We start from the raw sequence: 27,234 nt of genomic DNA on the forward strand, positions 1-27,234 counted from the left end.
TCCTTCTTTCCTTCCTTCCTTCCTTCCTTCCTTCCTTCCTTCCTTCCTTCCTTCCTTCCTTCCTTCCTTCCTTCCTTCCTTCCTTCCTTCCCTCTTTCATTTTCTCTCTCCTTTCCTTCCTTTCTTCACTTGTAATAGGTGATAAATGTACTGTTTCTGAAGGCCAAGGGTAGTTTAGAAGCATCCTTGGCAAAATTTTGCTCACAAATATGATACTTGTCCCACTTCAAATACCCATCACAATTACAGCTTGTGAGTAATCCTAAACACTACTGCCTGGCAGATCTGAATCTTGTATATCAAGCTTATCAAGAAAGCCCACTAGGTGCTACCTGCTTCCTTTCTGCAAATTCTCTTTGCTCACATAAACTCTTCTGGGAAAATCTATCCTATGATCACTACCACAAATTGTTACGTGAAGTGAGTTGGTTTCACAGAAATTATCTTTTCTCAGCAGCTAAACTGTCAACTTCTCCTTTTTCCACTGAATAAGAAATCCAGAAAAGGGTTGTTTTGCAGTCAGCAGCAGCAGATAGATTACAGTCAGTACAGTGGATAGAGTTCTAGGCCAGGAGACACAATGATCTGAGTGCAAATCTGGATTCAGATACTTCCTAGCAGTGTGACCCCAGGCAAGCCATTAGTCTTTGCTTGCCTCAGTTTCCTCATGTGTAAAATGGTAATAATGTACAGCTTCTACCTCCCAGAGTTGAGATGAGGATCAAAGGAAATAATATTTATAAAAGTGCTTAGCACAGAGTCTGGCACATAGTAGGTGCTTAATAAATGCTTATTCTATTTCATTCAATAACTGAGAAAACCTGTATTTAGGGAGACGATGTGATAGAGTGGATTTTCATTCGGATTACCCATAATACTTTCTTGCAGAGGTGACATCTCAAGCAGGGTATCTCCAACCAGTTTACAAGTCTTACCTGGTTGATCTCCAAGCTGGCTGACATAACCCTTTCTCCAAGGGGAAGGGAAAAGTAAGCTAACGGTGTGAAGCATGGCCGGTCAACACCTGCCAGGACCATCCCCAGTGTCCCCCCACCTTGACCCTGAGCCCTCGGATCCCTGAGGAGTAAAGCACATTTTCATCAGGAGAGGGTTGGGGGTTTGGGAGGAGGGAGAACAAGTGGAAAATCCACTTTTCAGGTTGAGAGCTGAATCAGAATCTACTTGTGAGACAAATCTCTGTCTGTCTGCCACTCAAGAAGATTTGGATCCAGATAATTCTACCCAACTTTACTTGGGAGTAACTAAGAACTCAGAATACTGCCAGAGATGATTTGCCTTTTCTTTTCTTTCTTTTTTTTTTTTAACCATCATAATCATTTTTATGTCTGGGGTCTCTTACCAAGCTCTACATCCTGGTCATCTGTCAGGACAAGGATGATGTTTGGACGGATATTTCTCCGGTCCCTCTGGAACCTCCCTTTGAGGCGCTGGCTTGACAGGAAGGCTGAGCTGCTGTCCAGCAGAGAGAGGACAGTCACAGTGAATAAGCCGAGGAGAAGGGTATAGGGGGCCATTATTTCGCTGATTCAGTTCCTGCGAAACTTGGGAGGTTGAAGTTCCTTTCTTTTTCGTCTCCTATTTCAGATCTGTGAGTAAAGAAGGGAGAACCACATCGATATTCATGCAAGATAAAACCAAAAATAATTTTCAGGAAATCCTTTAGCACGAACTGTGAAATTCTTTGAAAAGGATATAGAAGCTACAGCCAGCCTAAGTCTCGAGCCCACAAAGGGAGGAACAAAATATGTTCAGTTTTCCAAGGCAACACATATGGCTAAAGGGATCCTTCCCTCCTGGAGTCAAGTAATCATCTGGAGGGTTTGATGAAGCCCTAACCATTCAACCTGAGAAGCCACTTGTCTCTACAACTAGACTCTTAAGACAGGCTCTTCAAAGAATAGAGGAAAGAAGAAATTGAGGTCTTTGGCACGCTTATGATGGAAAGAACACCGGGGTTGAAGTTGGAGGAACAGGAACTCTGTTCGAACCTAGGCTTTGATATTTGCTAGTTGGGCAGTTCTGGGTAAGCCATGATCTCTGGGAGCCTCAGTTTCTGCAGTGGGGATGATATAACACAAGTAGCACCCACCTCGCGGGTTTGTTGTTAAAAACATACTTTGGGGACCCACAAAGAATAAAATTGCAAAATGTCAGAAAACAACTGTCAAAAATTATTTCTACATATCATAGAAAAAAATGAAAGAAAGTTAAAAAAAGTAAAATGTAACCACTTCCTTCCCTTCTTTGTAAAGGCAGAGGACTTAGGGCATGGAATGAAGCATGCATCATTGGACTCATATGGTTTAAAATATATATATATATATATATACATATACATATATATATATATATATAAAACTTTTTCTTTTCTCTTCTTTGTTATAAGGAATGGGTATCAAGGTAGGGGAAGGGAGGCACACAGTAGAATATAAAGGGGTCATAAAGACAAAATAGTAACAGTTTTTTAAAACAAATAACTGCCTAAGCCATGATTATAATTTGCCCGTGCTGTCCAACCACTGAACTCTCCTGTCTCCAAATTCAAATCCAAAGCTATAACAGCAAAGGTAGGACCGTGCAAAGGGAATATGGAGAGAATTAATGGGAGAATTTCCCCAGTGCTACAGAGCTTGCTTGTTCTTTCATGTAACATTCTGCTTCTTATCAAAATGAACTTTCCAGTGTCTTCCCAGGAGTAAATGTATGGTTGTTTTTTTTTTTTTTTTATCTAAAGGGAATGAAGCACAGACCCCCTCCCGCTCTGCCCCCTCCAAAAAAGGGGTCTAGGAGTCAAGGTTTTACAGATGGTTTACTGTGTGACTTTGGGCAAATGACAACCTCTCTGCTGTCCATCTGTGAAATGCCTGTCCTTACCTGTCACTCATGAGGCTTCTGAGAGGACAAAAGAGAGCAGAGATGTGCAACTGCTTTTTGTCCTCCAGAGGGAAGGTGTTCTACATATGCAGTTTTATTATTAGCAGGTTAATATAACATAGGACAGGTCTGTGAGATGTCAGCATCCTTTCTGAAAAGAGCATGACACACTTATGATGAGAAACAGAACTCGTTGGAATTTGAGGACAAAACCTTTCTTAGCTTATCAAATCCCAAAGTATACCTCAAGCAATCAATTGGCACGGTGTTCCAGGGGCATTTGCTTGGCATGACTTTTGGTGTGCCCTCTCTCCGCTCTGCACCTCTGTTCCCTTCTTTGTAGAATGAAGAATTTGCAATAGATTGTTTCTAGGGCTCTCTCTGGCCCCCACATCCCAGGATCTGAAGCTAGGACAGACCCCTGGGACAGGATTTCCTAGCCTCGGTGGCTGGTGAAGTGCTCAGAGGCTGATGCAGGGGAGGGCTGAGGTCTGTATGTAGAAGCCCTGTCACCCGGGCTGATCCCTCTGGAGAGAGGCTGCCCTCCTGGGAACTGATAAGAATTTCTGCTGGGATTCTTCAGGATCAATGGGATTTCCTTTCCCTAACTTGAGCCAATGAACAGTGAGATAAAAATTAACAAGTTCTAATTATTACATCAGATCAACTGATCAATGAGTCCCATTTTTGATGAATTTCCCAAGCGATGACTTTCCTTGGCCTAAAGCCAGCTCACTCTAATAATGTGGTGGAAATCAATTAAGAAAAAAAAAAGGACACAAGGGAGGCCGCCTACTTTTTGTGAGATTCAAAGTGGCTGAACTAAAAGAGCCTACACTGAACCTCATTCAGCAAAACCAACTTGATATTCCATCCATAAAGCAAATAGCCCAGCCTTGTTCCCATGAGCCAATTTTGGAACCACACAATTGGTCCCCTCTACAAGTACTGTGCTGGCAACTTTCTGCAAGCCCAAGGCTTTCTATCCCAGTACGAGGCCTTTGGAAACAGCTAATTCCCAATGTTTACAGAAAAATTAGCTCCTGCATCTATTTAACCTGGAGAAATGTCAAGAGGGACAGGAGTTAGTATTTATGGAGCCCTTCCTCCTAAATAGATTTCTATACCACTACATGGAAATTCGTGATTGATTCCTAGACTGTTATAGGGAAAAAGGTCCTCAGAACAGGGAAAGTCAGAAGGAAAAAAGGTCTCAGAACAGGGAAAGTCAGAGGGGAAAAGGCCCTCAGAACAGGGAAAGTGACTTGCCCAGGATCACACAGCAAGAAAATATCTGAGGTCACATTTGAACCCAGGACTTCCCATCTCTATGCCTGACTCTCCATCCACTGAGCTACTCAGCTGCCCCATCTACATGTACTTTTTAAATACAATTTTACTTTTTTTCTCAATTACAGAAAAATTTAAAAAACTAACATTTGTTTTTCAAAATTTTGAATTTCAAAGTCCAATCTCAACATACCCAAGGGGTTCTGCCTTGAAGGAGCTCCCCCCCACCCCAGAACAAGAGAAGATGGAGTAAGGCAGGGGTGACCGGTCCTGGGCTCTCCTTCCATAGAATAACCATCTCTCAGTAGCAGGCGAGCCACTTGAGGGCTGGTCCTGCTTTTGCTCTTGTCTTTGTAGTCCTGAGCTTACCTCGGTGAATGACACATAATAAGGACACAATCATAGTAATGGTGGGCTAATAATGGTGACAAATCCGCAGAAGATATCATAGTTCAAAAAAGGTTTTAGACATCATCCAAGCCCAACCCTTTCCTTTTACATAGGAGAGGAAATGCTAAATCCTCACAGTTAGCTAAAACCAGGGCCGGGGTGAGATCCCACATCCCTCGTGCCTAGGCTGGGGAGCCCACCTGTGTGCTCACCCACTCATTCATTCATTCATTCATTCATTCAAGAAACATATATCTATGGAGAATCCACTTGGTGGAAAATATCATGCTTGGTCACATAGCGAGTTGGCATTAAACAGAATCAGATATTTAGGAATAGAAAGGCAACAAGATATGAATGCGTAAATATAACAAAAATAATAGGATTTTTCAGGAACAATTACTGGTCTACATGAATAGAGGGAGTTTCTAAACTGGGAGTGTTTTTTTTTAAACCCTTACTTTCTGTCTTAGAATCAATACTGTGTATTGGTTCTAAGGCAGAAGAGCAAAAAGGGCTAGGCAATGGAGTCAAATGACTTGCCCAGGTTCACACAGCTAGGAAGTGTCTAAGGCCAGATTTGAACCCAGGACCTCCTATCTTTGGGCCTGACTCTCAATCCACTGAGCCACCTAGCTGCCCCCAAGGAGTTCTTTTTAGCAATGAAATTACAGGTCTGGATATACCTCCCTCTCCCCACAAAAAAGTATTATCTGATTCTAAAGAGAAAATAATTTCTTGCTTAGGAGGGCTGGATTGGGTGGGATAGAGGGGGTCTATGGGGGAAAAATGGGGGCACCTAGGTGACTCAGTAGATTGAGAACTAGACCTAGAAATGGGAGGTCCTGAGTTCAAATCAAAGTCTGGCTTCAGATACTCCTAGTTGTGTGACCCTTGACAAGTCACTTAACTCCCATTGCCCTGCCCTTACTACTCTTCTGCCTTGGAGCCAATACACAACATTGTTTCCAAGATGGAAGGTAAAGGGTTAAAAAACCCACTAACTCCTAAACAGTTTCCTGATAATTGTACTTAAATATAACTGGCTTCTTTCCTAATCTTATGTATTTTATTTTATGCATTTAAAAACTGAGGGGGCAGCTAGGTAGCACCACAGGGAACAGAGTGCCAGGTCCAGAGTCAGGATGCCCCGAATTCAAATCTGGCCTTAGACACTTCCTAGCTGTGTGACCCTGGTCAAGTTGCTTGGCCCCGAATTGGCTATGATCTTTGCTGCTCTTCAGTCAGAATTGACACTAGGCAAGGGTTTAAAAAATATCTGAGAAAGGGTCCCTCTGAGAAGGGTTCCCCTCGGCTTCACCAGCTGCCAGATTTAGAAGGCGTCTTGGAGGTCATCAAATCCAACCCCTACATTGCACATAGAAGGGAATTGAGGCCAAAAAAGGATAAGTGATTTGTCCAGGGGTTATAGAACCACTAAGTATCCCAGGCAGAATTTGCACCCAGGGCTTCCTGCCTCCAAGGCTGGGGCCCCATCCACAGTACCAGACAGGGCAGGGACCCGACACACGAGTACGATATCAATACTGGGAGATGGAGAAGGGAAAGCATTTTAGGTTGGGGGGGTCAGGGGAAAGGGGTGGGGGCCGTTCTTTCAAGATTGCCATGGGGGAGGGCCAGCCAGGGGGAGGGTGCCAGGGATGAGAGGGGCCCAACATCCACAGAAGCAGCAGAGAAGGAGTCAAGCAGGAGTCACGGCCGGGAAGAAGCCCAGGGATCCCGTCAGCAGGATTACAAAGCCTTCCGCCTCTATGATCTCATGAGAGGTAGGTGGGAGGCGGAGATGGGGAGGGAAAGCATCATCCCATTCTACAGATGAGATGAAGTCATAGGTGAGGAAAAGGGCAAGCTGGCCCGGGGGACCAGGCTCCTCTGCCCTCGGCCGGCCTTGCCCCGGAGCCTGGCCACGGGGAGAAGACGTCTCTTCTCAGACTTTCTCCGTGAGACGGCTCCCCTGCGGACAGTCACAGGCACCTCTGGGAAGGTTTGCTCAAGGTTTCTCTGCTTCTTGAGGCCCTTTTAAGAAAGTGCCAGTTGTGTGTGACCCTGGGCAAGTCACTCGATCCTGTGTGCCTCCGTTTCCTCATCCGTCAAATGAGCCGGAGAAGGAAATGGCCAACAGCGCCAGTGTCTCTGCCAAGAAAACTCCAAAAGAGTTCACGAAGAGTTAGATACAACTGAAAAATGACAAGAAGAGTGTAAAGATCCCTACTAGTGTCTCATGCCTCCACGCTGGACTACGCAACGAAGCACGGTTCAGAACAGACTCGGGAAGCGTGGAATGGGTCTGGAGTTCAAGGATCGGGGTGCAAATCCAGGTTTTGCCTGGGTGACCTTGAGCAAGTCCTCTCCCCCTTTGGAGCGTCCATTTCCTCTGCTACTACAAGGTCCTTTCCAGCTCCAAAGCCCATCCTCTTGTTGGCCAAGATTGGCTGCCCAGTACGGACAGAGCCGCATCTTTATTAGGATGTCCACCGCCGAGTCCGGCCGTGCCATGCGGGAGCCCGGATCCCGCTCTGAGTGGCACGGCCACTTCCACAGCCACTCCCTTGGGCCGGAGCCGGGCTCCCCTCCCGGGCAGCGGCCAGAGTGGGGAGCAAACGGCGAAGTCCACATCGGCGGGGCCCCGGCATGGCTCGCCCTCCCGTCCGGTCTTGCCAGCGGCACAGCGCGATTCATCCAAACAGGAAGGGAAGGCCGTACAAACACAGCACCCCGTGTGCGAGGCTTCGGGAAGGGGGGCACGGCTTCTCTCTAGCCCCAAACCGTGCCTCCGCCGACGCCTGGCGTTTCAACATCCGAGCATCTCTTCCTCCCCCCGAGGCTCCGATCCCCCCAGAATGCAGCCTCCTGGGATGGGGAGGCAGGAGGCTCTGATGTCATGAGTCACCGACACGACGGTGCAAACGAAGAATCCGAATGTTGTTTTTTAGGGGACGGGGAGGGAGCGGAAGGGAAATTTGGGGGATCCTAAGACAATTTGGTCTCTTTCCTGGCCCCGTCCTAAAGAGGAGCTTAAGAAGTACCTCATGATGGCTAATCATAAAAATAGTAATCAGAGGGGCAGCAAGGCAGTTCCGTGGAGAGAGCGCCGGCCGGCCTGGAGTCAGGAGAACCAGGCCTCAGATCTGGCCTCAGATCGTTTCCTAGCTGTGTGACCCTGGGCAAGTCACTTGACCCCCATTGCCTAGCCCTGACCACTCTTCTGCCTTGGAGTCAATACTCCAAGACAGAAGGTAAGGGCTTAAAAAAATTATTATCTCCTTTGATTCTTATAACAACCTGGGGTGGGGAGTTAGATATTAGTATTATTCCCATTTTATGGATGAAGCAAACTGAGGCAAATCAAGGTTAAGCATCTTGCCCAGAGTCACATAGCTTGTAAGTACTAAAGGGTGAATTTGAACTCAGGCCCTTTGGTTCTTTTTTTTTTTTAATTTTAAATTTTTATTAAATTTTTTTCAGAAACTCTTACCTTCCACTTTAGAATCAATACTGTGTATGGGTTCCAAGGCAGAAGAGTGGTAAAGATTAGGCAATGGGGGTTAAGAGACTTGTCCGGGGTCACATAGCCAGAAAGCGTCTGAGGCCAAATTTGAACCCAGCGCCCACCTTCTCTCTACCTACTAAGTCACCTAGATAGCCCTGATAACTGGATTTTCAAAGGATTTCTCCTAGGAGTCTCTGGGTGTTTGAATGTCAAAGATCTTGGAAGTCCAGGAAATGGCAGATTCCATCCTATCATCCTATGCTATCATAAATCTATAGTGGGCACCAAAGGCCTTATTCTTGGGCCTAGAATAACCCCTGCACTTAGAAAATTGCCATGGGAACTCTGGGAAATACCAATCTACGATAATTCATTTTTAAAATTCTCTACCTGAAAGGGATACTCTCCCCCCAATCTCCTTATGAGTTTATCTGCAGGAGAAAGCACCCAGAGGAGTCTGAGTTTTGTGGATGTCTGCAATGTAGTCTGCTCTCATCACCTTGAAAATTACATTTAACTAGTCCATTGCCTAAGCACAAAAGCAGTGCTGAGTACTTGGGAGGAGGGAGAATGAAATTACAAATAGAAATGTCCACCTCTGCTCTCTGGGTCCAGGCTCGCGCTTCGCCAGCCGACCCACCTGTGGCCAGAAGCCGCCCCTGCAGCCCTGAAATGAAGTCGTGACGCCGCAGAGCCTCTCTGTGACCAGAAGCATCCATTGGGACCTGGCCAAAGCCATCGTTCCCTTCCCATCATCGAGCTTCGGAATGTCACCCTTTAGAGGCGGCCGGTTGGTGGTGGGGAAGGAGCACTAAGGCAGGAGTCGAGACATCTCCAGTTTGATTCCTGATCCTTGTATCGGCTCCTACGCTGGCTGGGTGTGTGACGGGCACCTGACCTCTCTGGGGGTATCGTCTCATCTCTAAGAATAACAACAGGAGCAGCTGGGTGGCTCAGTGGATTGAGAGTCAGGCCTAGAAAGGGGAGGTCCAAATCTGGCCTCAGCCACTTCCCAGCTGTGTGACCCTGGGCAAGTCACTTGACCCCCATTGCCTAGCTCTTACCACTCTTCTGCCTTTGAACCAATACACAGTATTTACTCCAAGACAGAAGGTAAGGGTATAAAAAAGAAAAAGAATAATGACAACAACACTAATAATGGGAATAGGAATAGTAGGAATCATAATAATAATGAAAGAAAATGCTTTAAAGGTAGAGGGACTTAGCAGGGGAGATAAAGCCCAGGAAGACCCAGGACGAGCTACGTAGCATCCCTACCGTCCTGCCTCTTACTGATGCTCCTGAGCGACACGGGGTGTCTTGAAAGCATTGATGCAATTTAAAGCTACTCAAGCTGATGACTGCAGGAAGACTTTTGGGACACTTTGTATAGGGAAGGCAATGCGATACAGTTGGACCAAGGATACATTGAGTGAGTCCAACGAGACATCAGCATCCCAACATTCGTTCTACTACAAAAAGCAATTTAGTTATCCACCCGTGCAATAGTTCGCAGAACACTGGATACAACGGTATAAACAGCAGGACAGAAATTTGTCCCAGGACCGTTTCTGTGTGAACCTACCGTCTGCCACATACCCTTCCAGCTACTCCCCGAGCAGGGCCATCTCTCTCTCGGTTCTGGCCATTTTCTCCATGTCTAGAATGCTCTGACGACCCACCTCTCTGGCTTTCTCTAAGTCCCAACTAAACTTCTCTCTTTTACAGTCTTCCTCCACCCTTCTTCACTCTAGTATCTTACCTCTTGTTAATTATTTCCTATTTATCTTTTTTTAAAAATTTTATTTTGAATATTTTCCCCTAGTACATATTTCATCTTATTTATCTTGTATAAAGTTGGGTCTGTATATATGTCTCTGCACATTGTCTCCCCCATTAGACGGCAAGCTCCCGGAGGACAGGGATCGTCTCTTGCCTCTTTTTTTATATCCCCAGAGCTTTAACGCTAGCACATAGTAGGTGCTTAATGAATGTTAATTGATGGATTGAACCTGATAGAAAAATACATAAGAACAAAACAATAATTACTAATACTAAGACTCTCTATTCTACATGAACTCTCATGACAAATTTCCCTATTACAAAAATAAAACTCCCTCCATTTCCCTTGAGAATTCAACATAAAAACCGCAGTAGATCCTTCTAGTCTTTGGCAAAAAGTACTTCTGTTCATTCATGCTACAATCCAGCCAAAGGAGTGTTCTTTCTGTTCCTCACACGCAACATTCATCTCTTGCCTCTGTCTTTGCATTGGCTGTGGCCTGTCCCTGGAGAACACCCTCCTTTCTCACATTCTTGCCTCTGGGACTCAGCTCAAGCGCCACCTTCCACAGCAGATCTTTCCTGATCCCCTAGCTCCTAGCGTTTTCTACTGAAGTCACTCTGTAACTATTTTGGATATTGTTATTCAGTTATTTTCAGTCATGTTATAGCAGTGAGGTGGCACAGTAGATAGAATGCCAGGGCTGGAGTGAGCAAGACTCATTTTCCTAAATTTATATTTCTAATTAATTAATTAAAAAAAAACCCTTACCTTCCGTCCTGGAGTCAATACTGTGTATTGGCTCCAAGGCAGAAGAATGGTAAGGGCTAGGCAATGGGGGTTAAGTGACTTGCCCAGGGTCACACGGCTGGGAAGTGTCTGAGGCCAGATTTGGACCTCCCCTTTCTAGGCTCAACTCTCAATCCATTGAGCCACCCAGCTGCCCCACATTTTCCTAAATTTAAATTCAGCCTCAGACACTTACTGACCCTCCCTAGGTAAATCACTTCCTCTTGTTTGCCTCAGTCTCATCTGTAAAATGAGAAGGAAATGGCAAACCACTCCAGTATCTTTGCTAAGATGCATGACTGAACACCACCAAAAATGCTTAGTTAGTATGGTGTAAGACTAAAAATGAATGAATACTCCAAATATTTAAATTTATAGGATTTAATAACAACAAAGTGAGAGAGAAAAGGGGTTCCTTCAGCCGAGTGAGCAGAGCAAAGAGCCAGAGACTCGGCAGCCTACCACACTCGAGCCAAAACCAAAGGCTCCCCACCAACAGTCCCCTCAACTTGGGTTTCAGCAAATTTATAAACAAACCCACACCAGGGCGCAACACCAGGATGCAAGACAAGGGAACCCTGGGAAGAGTAAAGAATTCTGGGAAATGAAGTCCCCAGGGTACAATTTTTTAAAACACAATAGCGTCTAGTACCTAGAACACCCTTGATAATTATTTGTTGATTATCTTAGACAAAACTGCTGTTGCCCACCATCACCTAGATATTATTTTAACCCATAAAAACTTACGAATGATCTAAGTAATGGATGTGCCACGCTAAATATTTATAATCATGAAACTGCATGGTGCAGACAGAGACCTAAGAAAAGAAACCCCAGCCCATGTAGACCAAGTCCATCCTCTTGTCTGTTACAGGAGCTGTTTTAAAAAATCCTTCCCTAGGGGGCAGCTGGGTAGCTCAGTGGATTGAGAGCCAGGCCTAGAGACGGGAGGTCCTAGGTTCAAATCTGGCCTCAGACACTTCCCAGCTGTGTGACCCTGGGCAAGTCACTTGACCCCCATTGCCTACCCTTACCACTCTTCCACCTATAAGTTAATACACAGAAGTTAAGGGTTTAAAAAAAAAATCCTTCCCTTCCGTCTCAATATCAATTCTAAGACAGAAGGGCACCAAGGGCTAGGCAATGGGAGTTAAGTGACTTGCTGGGAAGTGTCTGAGGCTAAATTTGAACCCAGGTCCTCCTGCCTACAAGTCTGGAGTCTCTGTCCCTGTTACCGGAGTTTTCTTGAAGAGGCTTTCAGTGAGTCTACAGAGGATAAATTCACAAACCAATATTTTATACAATCCAACAAAGGCAGTTATTTTATATACTGTGCAATAGTCTAAGCATTTAAAGAAAGCAGAATAGTAATAATGTCTATAGATTATTTCTATTTGTATGTTATTACATGTAATGGGAATGTGAAAACAAAGAAAATAATCTGGCTCTTCCTTCTGTCCTTTGTTGTTCAGTTGTGTCTGACTTTTTGCGACCTCCATTTGGAGTTTTCTTAGCATTTGGGTTTGCCATTTCCTTCTCCAGCCCATTATACAAATGAGGAAACTGAGGCAAACAGTGTTAAGTGACTTGCCCAGGGTCACACAACTAGTGTCTGAGACTAGATTTGAATTCACAAAGATGAGGCCTTGCTCTTCCAGGTCCAGCGCTTTATCTAATGCACCATCTAGCTGGGAATGTCCAGTGTGGCATCACTCCCTGCTTCCCCGTGACTCCCACACACAGGGATGCATATTGGCCATTCATCTATAATGTATAGAGGTGGTTGGCTGGGACACTGAGAGATTTAATGACATGCCCATGATTACAAATCTAGTTTGTGTCAGAGGCAGAACTTGAACTCAGACCTTCTTGACTTCACCACCAGCCCTCTTTGACTTATGCAACACCGTGCCTCAATGTTATTACATTTATTATATTTGTAAGGTTCTTTGCATATATGATCTCATTTGAGCCACATAACAACCCTGTAAGGTTGATATTATCACTCTTATTTTATAGATAAGGAAACTGAGGCTGAAAGAGATTAATTGACTTGCTAAGTCACATAGGTATAAGTATCAGAGGTAGAATTAAACCCAGGTCTTTTTGATTATTCGTCTAGCCCTCTATCTTTTAGGTCAGCGTGTCTCAAACTTTTTGGTGTTTGGATTCCCTTATAATCTTTTTTAAAAAATTACTTTTCCCTTATTACATATAAAAACAATATCTTAAACTTTTTGTTTTTTAGGTTTTGAGTTCCAAATTCTCTCCCTTCTGAAGATTTTCTTATACTCCTTAAAAAAAAAAACCTCTTACTTTCTGTCTTAGAATCAACACTGTGTACAGTACAATACACAGTATTGAATCTAAGACAGGAGAGTGGTAAGAACTAGCCGATGGGGGCAAAGTGACTTGCCCAGGGTCACACAGCTAGGAAGGGTCTGAGGCTAGATTTGAACCTAGGATCTCTCATCTCCAGGCCTGGCTTTCAATCCACTGAGCCACCCAGCTGCCCCAATTCTCTTATATTCTTATAAATTATTGAGGATCCCAAAGAGCTTTTGTTTATATGGGTTTCATCTATTCATGTTTACAGTGTCAGAAATTTAAATGCTTTAGTAATACTACTAATAGTTTTGAAAGTGAAAATAATTCTGACCTTAAGAAATAGTGTTGATTGGATGTTCAGGGGTCCATGGATGATACTCTGAGAAACGATGCTCCCTGCAAACAGGGTGTTGGATTTGATGATTTTACAAAGGGTCCTTTTTCAGCCCTATCTCCAATTCCTTGACTTCCTAGCTCTTAGGCCCTCTGAACCTCAGTTTCCTCATCTATAAAATGAGGGAAAATAGGTGCTCAGGGTCCTTCCAGCTCAAAGACCTATAATCCTCCAGTTCTAAGAAACCTTTCAGTCCCACTATTCTACAATCTTTTTTTTTAAACCCTTACCTTCTGTCTTAGAATCAGTACTGTGTATTGGTTCCAAGGCAGAAGAGCAGGAAGATCTAGGCAGTGGGGGTGAAGTGACTTGCCCAGGGTCACACAGCTAGGAAGTGTCTGAGGCCACATCTGAACCCAGGACCTCCCATCTCTAGGCCTGGCTCTCCATCCATGGAGCCACCCAGATGCGTCCCCATTCTATGATCTTCTAAGTGACTGACGTCTATTTCTGTCTCAGGGTTTCATTTCTTCCTGGAAGGTATCGAGTGCAGGTGCGTGTTTATCCACGTGGAATGCATGTTTACACTTACAGAAATTACCATTACCTTCCACAAGGAATATAAAAAGAAATGATGATGACCAGGTTCTTTTCTACCTCAGTAATTACTTTCAGCTTGGGTTCCCTCTCTGTCTCCCCACCTATCCACAGATGTATAAATGATTCCTACATGTTACATCCCTGTTATTAGAAGGTGAAGAACTCCTTATTAGCACTCCTTGGAGACGGCTTGAAGCTCACAATTATTTGGGAAACATGTACTGGTAGCTGGGTGAGAGCATTTGAAGCAATTTTACCAAATAACTGGCTAAATTTAGAAATGTGAGTCAAGAGAATTAGAATGACAGGTCCATTCCTAACCCGGTGTTTGCTGTGAAATCTAATTAGCAGCTTGAAATAGACTGTAAAGTGGTAGAAGACGCTCCTGCCGCCTGATAGGTCAGAAGTAGTCCTGGAGCTGTGACCAATTTTCCGTAGAGAGTCATGACGAGAAGCCTCTCCACTATTAGGAATTCACCGCATCGCCAGATACGCTAATGGGTTCGTTGGAAGGAGAAGGAGAAGCAGAAGCTGAGACCATGACAGTTGGGACAGAGCTGAGGAAGTCAGGGAAGTGGGGACCAGTCAGTGATCCGGTCAGCGCTCCTCCTGCCTGGGGACACCCATTCCACCAGCCTTGTGAACACGTACCAGATTCTGAGCTGGTAACACAGAGTCAGTCACCTCCGTCTTTCAGAGGAGGGTTCTGAGACATCAAAAGACCAGAGCTGGGGGGTGAGGTGGGGTGGTGGTGGGGTGATTTGGCTCTGCACCACCAGAAAAGACGATTCTTAGGTACACTGGTGAGGGTTCTCCTTTAAGGATCGCTGACCCTGAAGAGCACAGGCTGGAAAGCTTAAGGAGTCTTGGGGGCGTATTTTGAGCCTTGCAGAGGTGCAGTCACTTGCAATGGCAAGGAGAGGCTGATGCTAACACCCGGAGACACTCGGTTGCTAAGTGGTGCAATGGAGCTGGCACTGGTTTTGGAATCAGGAAGATTCATCTTCCTGAGTTCAAATCTGGTCTCAGACCCATGACTAGCTGTGTGACCCCAGGCAAGGCACTTCACCTTAGTTGCCTTAACAAAATTAAGTCTTCTAGTCCAAGTTTCTCATCTGTAAGACGAGGAAACTGAATCTCAGAGAGGTTATGATTTATCCAAAGTCACACGTGAAGTGATTGAGATGAGGTTTGAACCCAGGTCCTCCAACTCCGGATTCTGTTTTGGTTATGTTATATTGCCTCTCAGTCTTATAAGTAAATGGAGTGAAGTGTGATTTGAAGGGGACCCAGAATCCCCAACCCCAAATTCTCTCCTAGCTCTGCTTGCTAAGGTGCCTAAAAGTCTATCATTTCAATCCCAAAACACTTCTTTCAGATAATATTATCTGATATTAATAGATTAATGATATTAATGGAAATTAATGATATTAAAGGAAAATGTGTGGGTGGTGACATAATGAATTAAAGTGGTGTGTATCAGAAGCTATCTTTGGCCCAGAGGGGCAGCTAAGTGGCATGGCGGACAGAGCGCTGGACCTGGAGTCAGGAAGACTCTTGCCGGAGTTCAAATCTAGCCTCAGAGACTTACTGGCTATGCCATCCTGGGTGAGTCACTTAACCCTGTTGCCTCAGTTTCCTCATCTGTAAAATGAACTGGGAAAGGAAAGTTATCTTTGCCACTCAGTATCTCTTCCAAGAAAATCCCAAATGGGGTCATGAAGAACTGGACACAACCTGAAATGACTCAACCACAGCAACTGAGGGATGCAAACCCCCTTCTTGATCCTTCTTGCTTTAGCCTCAGGGGCTTGGTGAAATCCCTTTGGTGGCACAGTATTGTGGAAAGAGCCCTGGATTTGGAGGCTGGGAACCTGAGTTCCAGTCCTGGAGAAGTAAAGAAGGGAAGGAAACAAGCATTTATTAAGCACCTATTATGTGCCAGACACTGGGCTAGGCACTTTACAAATATGATGTCATTTGATGCTCACAACAAAGCTGGTAAGTACTCTTATTATCCCCATTGTACAGTTGAGGAAACTGAGACAAACAGCATTTAAATGACTTACATGGGGTCACCCCATCAATTTGAGGTTACATTTGAACCCAGTTCCTTCTGATTCCAAGCCCAGTTCTCTACTTACCAAGCCACTTCGCTCAATCAATCAATATTTATTTATTTTTTTTAACCCTTACCTTCCACCTCAGAATCAGCACTGTGTATTGGTTCCAAGGCAGAAGTGTGGTCAGGGCTAGGCAATGGGGGTTCAGTGACTTGCCCAAGGTCACACAGCTAGGAAGAGTCTGAGGTCAGATTTGAACCCAGGACCTCCCATCTCTAGGCCTGGCTCTCCATACACTGAGCCACCCAGATGCCCCCTCAACAAATATTTATTAAGCACCTACTATGCACCAAGCATACAAATCAACAGGGACACACACACAAAAGTTCAAAATTGTCCTTGCCCTCAAGGAGCTTGCAATCTACCTGTACATATGCTATGTTGGGCATATCATTTAGGCTCTCTGAGTCCCAAGTTCCTTTTCTATTAAAACGAGGATATTGGACTGTTGTTCTTTGTCCATTTTTGCAGAGGACCAAAGACATCACCAGGATAACTGGTGATAGCCTGGGATGCGGGGGATGACCCTGCGGTCTTCAACATCTGTTCTAGGCACTCAACAGCACAAGATTTACCAGGGTTACTCTACTGGTAAGTATCTGAGACAGGATTTGAACTCAGGTCTTCTGAATCTAGACCCAGCACTCTATCCACTGAGCCCTGCAGCTGACTCCTTTGAGCACATAGTAGATGCTTATTAAATATTTGTTGAATGTTAAAAATGACTAAGATAGGACCTCAACCTTCCCACAGACAGAAAGCTATAAGGAAATGTGTTAGATTCAGATGAAGGAGAGACTTGGGTTCAAATAATGCTTCTGATTGTTAGCAGCTATATGAACACAAGCCTGTCACAGATCATCTCTGAGCTTTGGTTTTCCTCATCTGTCAAAAAGGGAGAAAATAATGCCTGTAGTGCCTCCCTCATGGGGTTGTCCTAAATGAGATAAGTGACAGGAACCTTAAAGTACTGTTTAAATATAATTCTTACTCCAGAGCTCACAGCGTAGAAGGGATGATAAAACATGGGAACACAGAAAAGAACAGAAATCTGAAAGTGCAATCATATGGGTAAAATCCTAGAAAAACATGGGGGAGATAGGAATGACTTCCTGTTGGGAAAGGGGGGAGCCATAGAAGCTTTCAGGGAGAAGGCAGCATGTAAGGTGGGTCTCAATTCAGGCAGCAGTGTTTTTGGCACCGTCTTATGGAAAAAAGGTAAAATATTAAAAATCATATTTTCTAAAAAATGCTGACAATGAAAATTCAAATTAATTTAAGATGTGAATCATTAAAAATCATAATAATTAAATAATTTTAAAAATTATAAAAAGGTGAAATTGGGAACTTTGTTTAAACAAAACAAAAAAACAGCTTCCAGAGTCTCCCCTGAGGTCTGACCAGAAGAGCACAATCTCCCTCATATTCTCACCTTTTATCCCTGACCCTGAGTGATGGATGATCCCTAATGCTCACAGGGATCACGCCAAGGCCCAGGAGATACCTCCCCAAGAGCAGAGACATTCCCATGCATCCACTGAATATGACTCAGTTACTCAGAAAAACAGGTCCAGATACTTCAGGGAAATGTTCAATACTGAGGGCTGGGAAGGGGAAAAAAGAAAGTATTGCTCTTGTGTTGCTTCAGACTCTTTGGGATCCCACTTGGGGTTTTCTTGGCAAGATACTAGAGTGGTTTGCTATGGTGACCTTTTTAACGATTATATTTTTTTAGCTCATTTGGCAGATGAGGAAACTGAGGCAAACGGGGGTGAAGTCATATAGCTAGTGAATGTCTGAGGCTGGAGTTGAACTCATGAAGATGACTCTTCCTGGCTCCAGTCCCAGTGCTCTATCCACACTGCCATCCAGCTGCTAGTAAGTGTCTGGGGCCATGTTTGAACTTGGGTCTTCCATGCTCTATGCAATATGGCACTACCTAGCTGATGTCAGATAGAAAGACTCCTACACAGGCCGGCATCTTTTAGGCAACTTGGAGAGTTTTAGAGAGTTCCCAGGAGCCCTGGGAGGCTGTTGACCAGGGTCACCACTAATATCGTGTCAGAGGCAGGACTTGAACCCAGGCATTCCTCATGTCCAGGCCAATTCTCTATCCACTCTGCCATGCTGACTCTTCAATGGTAGTAATGATCTGATTACACTTTCCATAGCAAGAGGCAGAAAGTGGAGATAAATATCAGATGGGCATAATAATAGCAAGGAAAATAAGTATACCACCGGACTGGACGGCTGAAAAGTATGGGAAGCACAGTCTGGGGTTGGCTAGATAACCGTGGGCCAATGTCTAACAATAATAATAACAATAACAACAAGAATAATAATAATAGTTAGCATTTATATAATGCCTTCCATGCACCAGACACTATGCTAGGCATATTACAAACATTATCTCATTTGGTCCTCACAACAACCCTGGGTTGTGGGTGCTATTACCATCCCCATTTTACAGAGGAAGGAAACTGAGGCAGAAAGAGGTTCTAGAGTAAATTTGCCCAAGGACACAAAGTGGGTAGTGCCTGAGGTAGGATTTGAACTCAGGACTTCTTGACTTCTGGCTCATGGTTCTATCTACTGTGCTACCTAGAACATGGTTGGCCACTAACCTACAAACATCCTGAGGCAAGGATGGTGGCTTATCTATGCCTTGTATCATGCTGGGTGCTTGGCATAGAGACTTCCTACATTAGACATTTAATAGATATTTTAAAAATGAATATAGAAATCCACTATTTGACAAAAACTGCTGGGAAATTTGGAAAACAATATGGGAGAGATTAGGTCTAGATCAACATCTCACACCCTACACCAAGATCAATTCAGAATGGGTGAATGACCTGAATATAAAGAGGGAAACTATAAATAAGTTAAGTGAACACAGAATAGTATACTTGTCAGATCTCTGGGAAAGGAAAGACTTTAAAACCAAGCAAGAGTTAGAGAAAATTACAAAATGTAAATTAAATGGTTTTGATTATATTAAACTAAAAAGTTTTTGTACAAACAAAAACAATGTAGTCAAAATCAGAAGGGAAACAACAAATTGGGAAAAAATCTTTATAACGAAAAACTCTGACAGGGGTCTAATTACTCAAATATAAAAGGAGTTAAAGCAATTGTATAGAAAATCAAGCCATTCCCCAATTGATAAATGGGCAAGAGACATGAATAGGCAATTTTCAGGTAAAGAAATCAAAAGTATCAATAAGCACATGAGAAAGTGTTCCAAATCTCTAATAATTAGAGAAATGCAAATCAAAACAACTCTGAGGTATCACCTCACACCTAGCAGATTGGCTAAAATGAAAGAAGGGGAGAGTAATGAATGTTGGAGGGGATGTGGCAAAATTGGGACATTAATGCATTGCTGGTGGAGTTGTGAACTGATCCAGCCATTCTGGCTGGCAATTTGGAATCATGCTCAAAGGGCTATAAAAGAATGCCTGCCCTTTGATCCAGCCATACCATTGCTGGGTTTGTACCCCAAAGAGATCATAGATAAACAGACATGTACAAAAATATTTATAGCTGCGCTTTTTGTGGTGGCAAAAAACTGGAAAAGGAGGGCATGTCCTTCAATTGGGGAATGGCTGAACAAACTGTGGTATATGCGGGTGATGGAATACTATTGTGCTAAAAGGAATAACAAACTGGAGAAGTTCCAGGCGAACTGGAGAGACCTCCAGGAACTGATGCAGGAGCAGAGCCAAAAGAACACTGTACACAGAGACTGATATACTGTGGTAAAATCGAATGTAATGGGCTTCTGTACCAGCAGCAATACAATGACCCAGGACAATTCTGAGGGATTTATGGTAAAGATGCTACCCACATTCAGAGGAAGGACTGCAGGAGAGGAAACATATAAGAAAAGCAACTGCTTGAACGCATGGGTCGGGGCGGACATGATTGAGGGTGTGGACTCGAAACTACCACACCAATGCAACCACCAACAATTGGGAAATTGGTCTTGATCAAGGACACATGACAAAACTAGTGGAAATGCGCATCGGCCATGGGTGGGGGGAGTGCGGGGGGCGAAGGGGAAAATAGGAGCATGTAACATGTAATCATGTTAAAAATGATTATTAATAAATGTTAAAAAAAAAGAACTGATAAATAGAAATAAGCAAGAAAAAAAAATGAATATAGAGAATGACTTTATGTCCAGAAATTCACTCACGGTCCTTTTGGTAGGGATCTCTTCCTCTTCAAATGACCGTGTATTTATGTATTTCTGCAGCCACTGTGTTTCCTTGGAGGACAAAAGCCCATGGAGGACAGGAGGGTAGGTGTCCCATAAAGGTGTGCTGGTGAATTCATGGAAGCAAAGGAGATGGCTACAGCTCAGAGTGCCCTGAGCACTTTTGTCCTTCCTTCAGCAGAGAAAACCCCCTCAGATCTTCTCAGTTTCTGTGGGGGCCTAAGGAGTCAGATCTCCTGTGGGCTTTGCCTTCTCCTTTTTTTTTTTTTTTTTTTTTTGCCACCTTCCCTTCTCCCCTCAGCCCATCTGATTCTCAGTCATTGAGCAGAGAGTTGGCAGGCCCCTTCCTCAAACATCTGGCCTTCCACCTGGCCAAACACATCTTGAGGGGCATCCCCCTGGGGCTGGACTGGGCAACCAATTTAAGCACAGGAGTGCTCCTTGTAATTGAGTCTGGGAATCTTGATCGTTCTCAGGTGAAGCCCAGAGCCCTGCAAAGAGCAGCCCGAAGTCCTGGGAAGCCAGAACGGGAAACCAAGCATCGGGTCAGGACCTCAAGGCAATAGGGACTTGTGTCGCCTACCTAGGTTGCAAACTGGAGGTGGGGGTGAGGGTTGGTACTGGATGCAGATAAAATCAAGATGTCAGCATTGGGGATAGCTGGGTGGCTCAGTGGATTAAGAGCCAGGCCTAGAGAGGGGAGGTCCTGGATTCAAATCAGGCCTCAGACACTTCCTAGCTGTGTGACCCTGGGCAAGTCACTTCACCCCCATTGCCTTACTGCTCTTCTGCCTTGGAACCAATGAAGAGTATTGATTCTAAGGGGGGAAAGTAAGGGTTGGGGGAAAAAAAGATGTTAGCACTGGACCATCCTCTAGGTATGGCCTGAAGTCATTCCCTTTAAGTCCAATTCCTGGCAAATGTGAGGCATTTAATAGATGTTTACTGAGTTGGATAGATGGCAGACTCTTGGTGGGCAAGAGCCGAGTCTCATCCTTCCTCCCCCTGATGATGAAGCCCAATGTTTGGCATCTGGTAGGTCCTAATCAGTGGAGGTTTGTTAAAACAATGATAAGTGCTAGCACTGGGATTACAGGAGGCGGGGCAGGGCCAGTATCTATATATATTGAGAAAAGATTGAGTTCCTATCCTTGAGGAACTTGGGTGAAAGAAAAAAATCTCTGTCTGTCTGTCTGTCTGTCTGTCTGTCTGTCTCTTTGTCTCTCTGTCTCTTCCCCCCCCCTCCCCTTCTCTCTCTATACACACATACATGATGTCTGTGGTTGAACTTTCATGCACACACATATTCAAGACCAATTTCAGAAGACACAGAATTAAGTGCTACATGGTAGGTGATTACAACAAACACATGTATATGTTATAGGAGTTTAGAGAACATTAAAGACAATCCTTCACTTAGAATAATCGACAAATATATTTTTCTATAGTTTTAGGTTTAGCAAGTCCCTTTCCTTAAAACAACTATCTGAAGAATTACCCATGAAGCTATGAAGAAGGAGATGATTTATCCAAGGTCACACAGCCAGGAGGTAAGGGCTGCATGCAGTGGGGTCCCCAAAAGAGGCCTTCTGACCCCAAGTTCCTTTCAATACGCTACACCATCTCCTGTTTACGGACAGGCCCATCTAGCAGCTAGATCTTTTGTCACTAGGCCCACTGAGATGCTTCACTAAATTCAATAAAGAAGAAAAAATAACTCTCTACATTTGCATCATTCTCTCTGCCCTCAGGGCAATAATAACCGAGGGCAGATATGCCATTTGCAATGTACACCTAGTAGGTGTTCAACAGAAATGTCTGCCATTTCTGATGATAAGGGGAAAGAATGGGACTTGGCCTAAAGCATCCATCATTCTCGCTTCCACCTGTTAACTGCTGGATCTAAAGCTCCATATACTGTGCAGGCAGGCTAGGTGTGCCATTTCAATTTTGGCAATGATGCAGTGCGTGGCATGAGCCCTGGTTCCCTAGCAACAGCCCCAATTAGGCAATCACGCCATTTATCAGGGTGCCAATTAATTATAATGATCTTAATGATCTTGCAATTAGATAGCACCTTTCATTCAAAGAGATTGGGGGGGGGGCATAATTTCTGCAGACTTTGCTCATGGCTACCAGCAGCAAGGAAGTTCTTCCAGGTAAGGCCCTGGATCATCCACGGGGCTCTCTTTCAGATGGCACACTTTAGACTTCTAGAAGAGCCACCATCGTCACGTGTGGAATCTGGTCACTTCCGGAGCAGGGCTAAGCCAGGTTCATGACACCCACAAGACACACTACTAGGGATCCTCAAAGATGTGGATGTTTCAAGCATCAGAAGCAGCCACTTGAGGTCTTGGCTCCTGTGGCGTTCTTAACTCTCCTACAGCTCACTAGCCATGCTCACAGCAGCTGGCCTCCTGTAAGATCATTGTTTTTCCAATTATTTTTAACCCCTCACATTCGTGATTTCATGGTTTGGCTGGAAGAGCATATACAGGTTTAGAAGGGGCAGAAGGATGGATCATAAACAAAAAGAAAAAGGAAGAATAAAAGCTGCCATTTCTCTTCCCTCCAGACAATGGGCTGAGCACACTATTAGGCTGCTCTTTTACTATATGATCACTTTCCCTGTATAGACAAGGAAGAATGTCTAAGTTACAAGGAATGTCCAGCATTAATCTGAGAGACTGGCAAATGTTCTAAATTCTTAATATAAACACAAAAGAATCTTACCCCACTCCCACTAGGGAAAACACTGAATTCACTCAGTCTGACAGCCACTTGCTAAAAGCTTCCTACTATGTGCAAGCTACATGCTAGGTGCTGAGAACAGAGAGAAAAGTCAAATGATCCCTGACCTCAAAGAGCTTACAAGTCTAGGGGTGGGGGTGGGGGGAAGGGATATATAACAATTATTATCAACATAATGTTTTATTTATATAGTAGGTTTAGTATTATAAGGCTTGTAAAATGCTTTACATATATATTATATATATCCACACGATAATAGGACATGTACACAAATTCAAGAGAATTTACTCTGAGACACTAAAAAAAAAAAAAAAAAAAAGACAGTCTTTGCCTCAAGGAGCTTATAGTCTACTGTGAAGAAAGAAGATATCTAGCTACTGGTAGGAGCTGAGCCTTGAATGATGATACAGGGATTTTAAGAGTCAGAGGGAGAAAGGAGAGCTTGGGTGAAGGCATAGAGAAGGTCCATGGAATGCCCACTTTGGATACCAGTTTGATTTGAATGGGCCGAGAACTGTACAGAGGAAGAAACATGAAGATATCCTCCAAACCCAAAGGCAATTTAAAACTGAGTAAGGGAATGATGGGAAGATGAACTATGATGGTGCCAGAAGAGAGCTCTGACATCTTTTAATCCCGGGGCTGCCAAATTCCTGCCCACATTCCATGAGCTAAGAATGGTTTTTTACGTTTTAATTTTTATTTTAAAATGGGGAAAAAAAATCTTAGCTGGCAGGTGGTACAAACATAGGCAGGCCAGATTTGGCCCATGGGCTATACTTTGCAGACCCATTTTTTTTTTTTTTTGTTATGGGCTCCTTTGAAGTATTAGAAATCAATGGCTTTCTAATCAGAATGATACCTTTCAATGTATTAAATAAAATATATAGGTTATAAAGTCCAATTATATTGAAATATAGTTATCAAAACACTTTTTTAAAAAAGGTCATCTACCTCAAGTCAAGAACCTCTGTCGATTATCCAAATCTTATTCTATTGTGTAGATAGTAAGAGCAAAAAGAGGGGAAATGACTTATCTAGGGTCACATGGCCACTAAATAGGGCAGAAGAAGCAGGATCAGAACCAGGTTTCTTGCCTCCCCCTGACTGCCTGGCTGTTTCAGGCTATACTGCACAGCAGCTGGAGGCTTGCTCCTATACTGGCTACTGGCCCATCATGGACAATCAGCTGTCTTCTAGTCCTGTTCTTTGAAAGAGATACTCCAGGAGTGGAGTCGGGATTCACAAAACAAACTCATAGCAACGGCAGGAATTCCAAGCGACCTTAGCAATCCTTCGGTTCTATTTCTTCATTTTAGTCGAGGCGAATGAATCTCTAATAGTTCAAATGACTTGCCTACGGTCACAGAGTTGGTAAGAAGCCAAGCTGGAATCCAAAGACAGCTCCCCTCACTCCATTGCTACCTCTTTTTGAGATGTCTAGCTCTTACAACACTCATAATATTAAAAACTCACATACGATCAGGGTTAAAAAAAAAACTCAAACCCAAAACCAAATCCCTGTCAGTTCAAAGGTCAAACATCACTGGGGATGCCCACAGTCACCACCGCGATCCATGCTGACCCTCCCGTGCCTGAGGGTAACTTCAACAGAACATATTTATGCACACAGACTACTCAGGGAAGGAAGATACTTTATGTGTAAATGTCTAACATTTCACTAGCCAAGCCCAGCACCATCATCCTTCCAGCTGCTTATTAGAACATTCAATTACACACTGGGACAGGTTGTTTTGAATGATTTTTCTCTCTTCCACTACCCGGGGTAAGTGAATGGAGGGAAGCTGCCCTTCAGTTAGGTTCTCCATCCCACCCCCCATCCCCCCTTTATTTAATGAATGGATTTAATTTAATTAAAACTCTCCCGAGATTCTGCCATAGTTTGTAGAGTTGCAGGAAGAACTTTCCTTTTGTATGAACAAGATAAGAATAAATGCTCACTTCTAGAAGCAGAGGTTCAGGGGGTGGGGCTCTCAAAAGGAAGCCTTTTTTTTTTTTTTTTTTTTTTTTTAAACCCGTTTAGGCTTCATAGAGGCATTTTAGCTCCTACCAGGAGGAGTTAAACTCCCGGTAAACACGGAGAGTATCTTTCAGTAACTACCGTTTCTCAAGCCCCTGCCTTAAAGAGAAGAGAGGGGAGAAAGGCTGTGTGGGAGGGCTAGAGGAGGAAAAAGGGCAGATGGGGTGGAGAGAGGTTTTACCAGTATGCACAGATGTGCAAATACCCAGATTCACACATAAGCTGAATTTAATTACTTAATTAATTAAATATTTACTCTTAACTGAGAAAAGTGATTAAAACACAAACAGAGGGAAAGAGGGAACCGAGCAGAAAAAAGGTTGGGAAATGAATTGGGGGGGTGTGTGTGGTGGCCGCCTGAGTAACTAAGGCAGGATGGGTTGCTCTGTATTGAAATCCAGTCGGGGCACATAGGGGAAGTGAGGACGTATGCTATTTCACAGAAAAGGAATCAGGGACTTAAATTTCGTTTTCTCCACGCTGGGCACCTTCTTGCTTTTAAGGAACTGAGAAAAGGTATTTGAGAAGAATGCCTAAATCTCCACCCCTAAGGCTTTCTAAAACACTAGGAGAGGCGGGGGAGGGAGGGAGAGTGTCTCTGTGGTCCGGAACAGACCAGACTCGGGAAACTAGCTACACATTTTAAAAACCGATATTCCCCACCGGGATCTCCTCATTCCCTAGTGGCCCTACTGTACCCCTTATTCCCGTAGCTGGCCCTTGGGAGCCCTAGATGTTCTTTTCAGCTTCCTACTGAGTTTAACCCCCAGAGAAGAAGGAACTGACAAAGCCGGCTCACAGAGTGCAAGCACAGCCAGAGTCCATTCAGACTCTATTCCCCGCGTAAGCCTCTGGGTGAGATGAGTTCAGGGGCTCGGTCAGAACCCTACTCGCTCTTGGGGCTATACCGGAGGCCATCTAGTCTAGTTCTCTATCCCTACTAAACAAGGGGCCCCAAAAAGGGAGAAGAAAAAGGGGAAAATGCATTAGTCCATTCCATTCACAAGCCACCTCCACTCCCTCCAGCGGTTTGAATTTTTCAGACTTCAGCTCAATATTATTTGCACCAGCTGCGTCTATGGTCCCGCTGGTCAACCCCTCACCTCACTTGAGCTCCAGACTGTGCCAGCCACCTCGCTGGCTTAGGACGCGGGGGGCTATTCTGAGAGGGTTTGGGGTAGCCTCCCCAATGATCTGCTCCCGCGAGGGCTAGGGTTTTCCCCCCTCTCCACGCTCCCCGTTCCTCCTACTCCCCCATCTCCTCCACTCATACACCTGTTCCCCTCGCCTCTCCTCTTCCCCCTACCAGGCACAGACCCTGCTCCCCCAGGTAAGCACCCCTTCCTCTTGGAGAGGTAGAGAGCTTCGATCCCACGCGGGTGCAGGGTTTCCCGGTCCCCATTCTCATTCCGGAGCCAGGGCGGATTTCCCTCCCGAGCCGGGGCTGGGCTCCCGGAGTGCGCCCCACTCACCGGGGCGCAGGGAACGCTGCTGCCGCTGGCACCGCCTCAGTCTCAGCCAGAGCGGGGCGCAGCCGCCTCTGCCTGTGCCGCAGCCCGCGCCGGCTGCGGGGAGCCGGCAGCTCCGAGGCGCTGCATGCCGAGGAGAGCCGCCTGGCTCAGCGCAGCGCCGGCTCCAGCTCCGGCTCCTTCCCCTGCCTGAGGCTCCGAGCAGCCCCAGTCACCACCACTATCGCCGCCGCCGCCGCTGCTGCAACCACTCCTCCGCCGCGGCCAGGGAGGGAGAGAGGGAGAGAGAAAGAGAGAGAGGGAGAGACTCTGTGTGTGTGTGTGTGAGTGTGTAATATGTGTGTGCGCCTGTGTGTGCCCCCGCCTCCCAGTCTTGCGCGCTCTGCTCGCTCCGGCGAGTCTGGCTTCTGCAACCCGGCGGCTTTAAATACCCCGATCCTGAGGCAGCTCCGGGCACCGGCACAGCCCCAGCAGCCGCCGATCCGCGCAGCCCGCCAGCCGCCAGCCCAGCGCGGGGAGCCGAGGGGGGGGGGGGGGGGAGACAAGGGAGGAGGAGGAGGAGAAAGAGGTGGAGAGAGGGGAGGAGAGAAGGGAGGCGGCGATTAACCCCTGGCAGGGGGCCTCGGGCTCCCATTTCAAAACAAAAACCTGGAGGAAACAGCAACCCGAGTACCACCCCCCGCCCGTTTTTACCCTCCCCTCCCC

At 45.1% G+C, this 27,234-nt stretch overlaps 1 protein-coding gene across 1 annotated transcript in view; it reads right to left on the reverse strand.

Moving 5' to 3' along the window:
- SULF2 (sulfatase 2) overlaps window positions 1–27,006 on the reverse strand; it is a 129,878-nt gene extending 102,872 nt beyond the window's left edge. Inside the window, exons 1-2 of the mRNA XM_044659623.1 lie at window positions 26,533–27,006; window positions 1,361–1,607 (exon numbers count right to left, since the gene is read on the reverse strand). Coding sequence (XP_044515558.1) covers window positions 1,361–1,535 — 175 coding nt within the window. The 5' untranslated portion in view covers window positions 1,536–1,607; window positions 26,533–27,006. The remainder of the gene's footprint in view (window positions 1–1,360; window positions 1,608–26,532) is intronic.
- Window positions 27,007–27,234: the final 228 nt, after the last annotated feature.

This window comes from Gracilinanus agilis, chromosome 2 (genome assembly GCF_016433145.1).
Source record: "Gracilinanus agilis isolate LMUSP501 chromosome 2, AgileGrace, whole genome shotgun sequence".
In the NCBI taxonomy this organism is placed as follows: Eukaryota; Metazoa; Chordata; class Mammalia; order Didelphimorphia; family Didelphidae; genus Gracilinanus; species Gracilinanus agilis.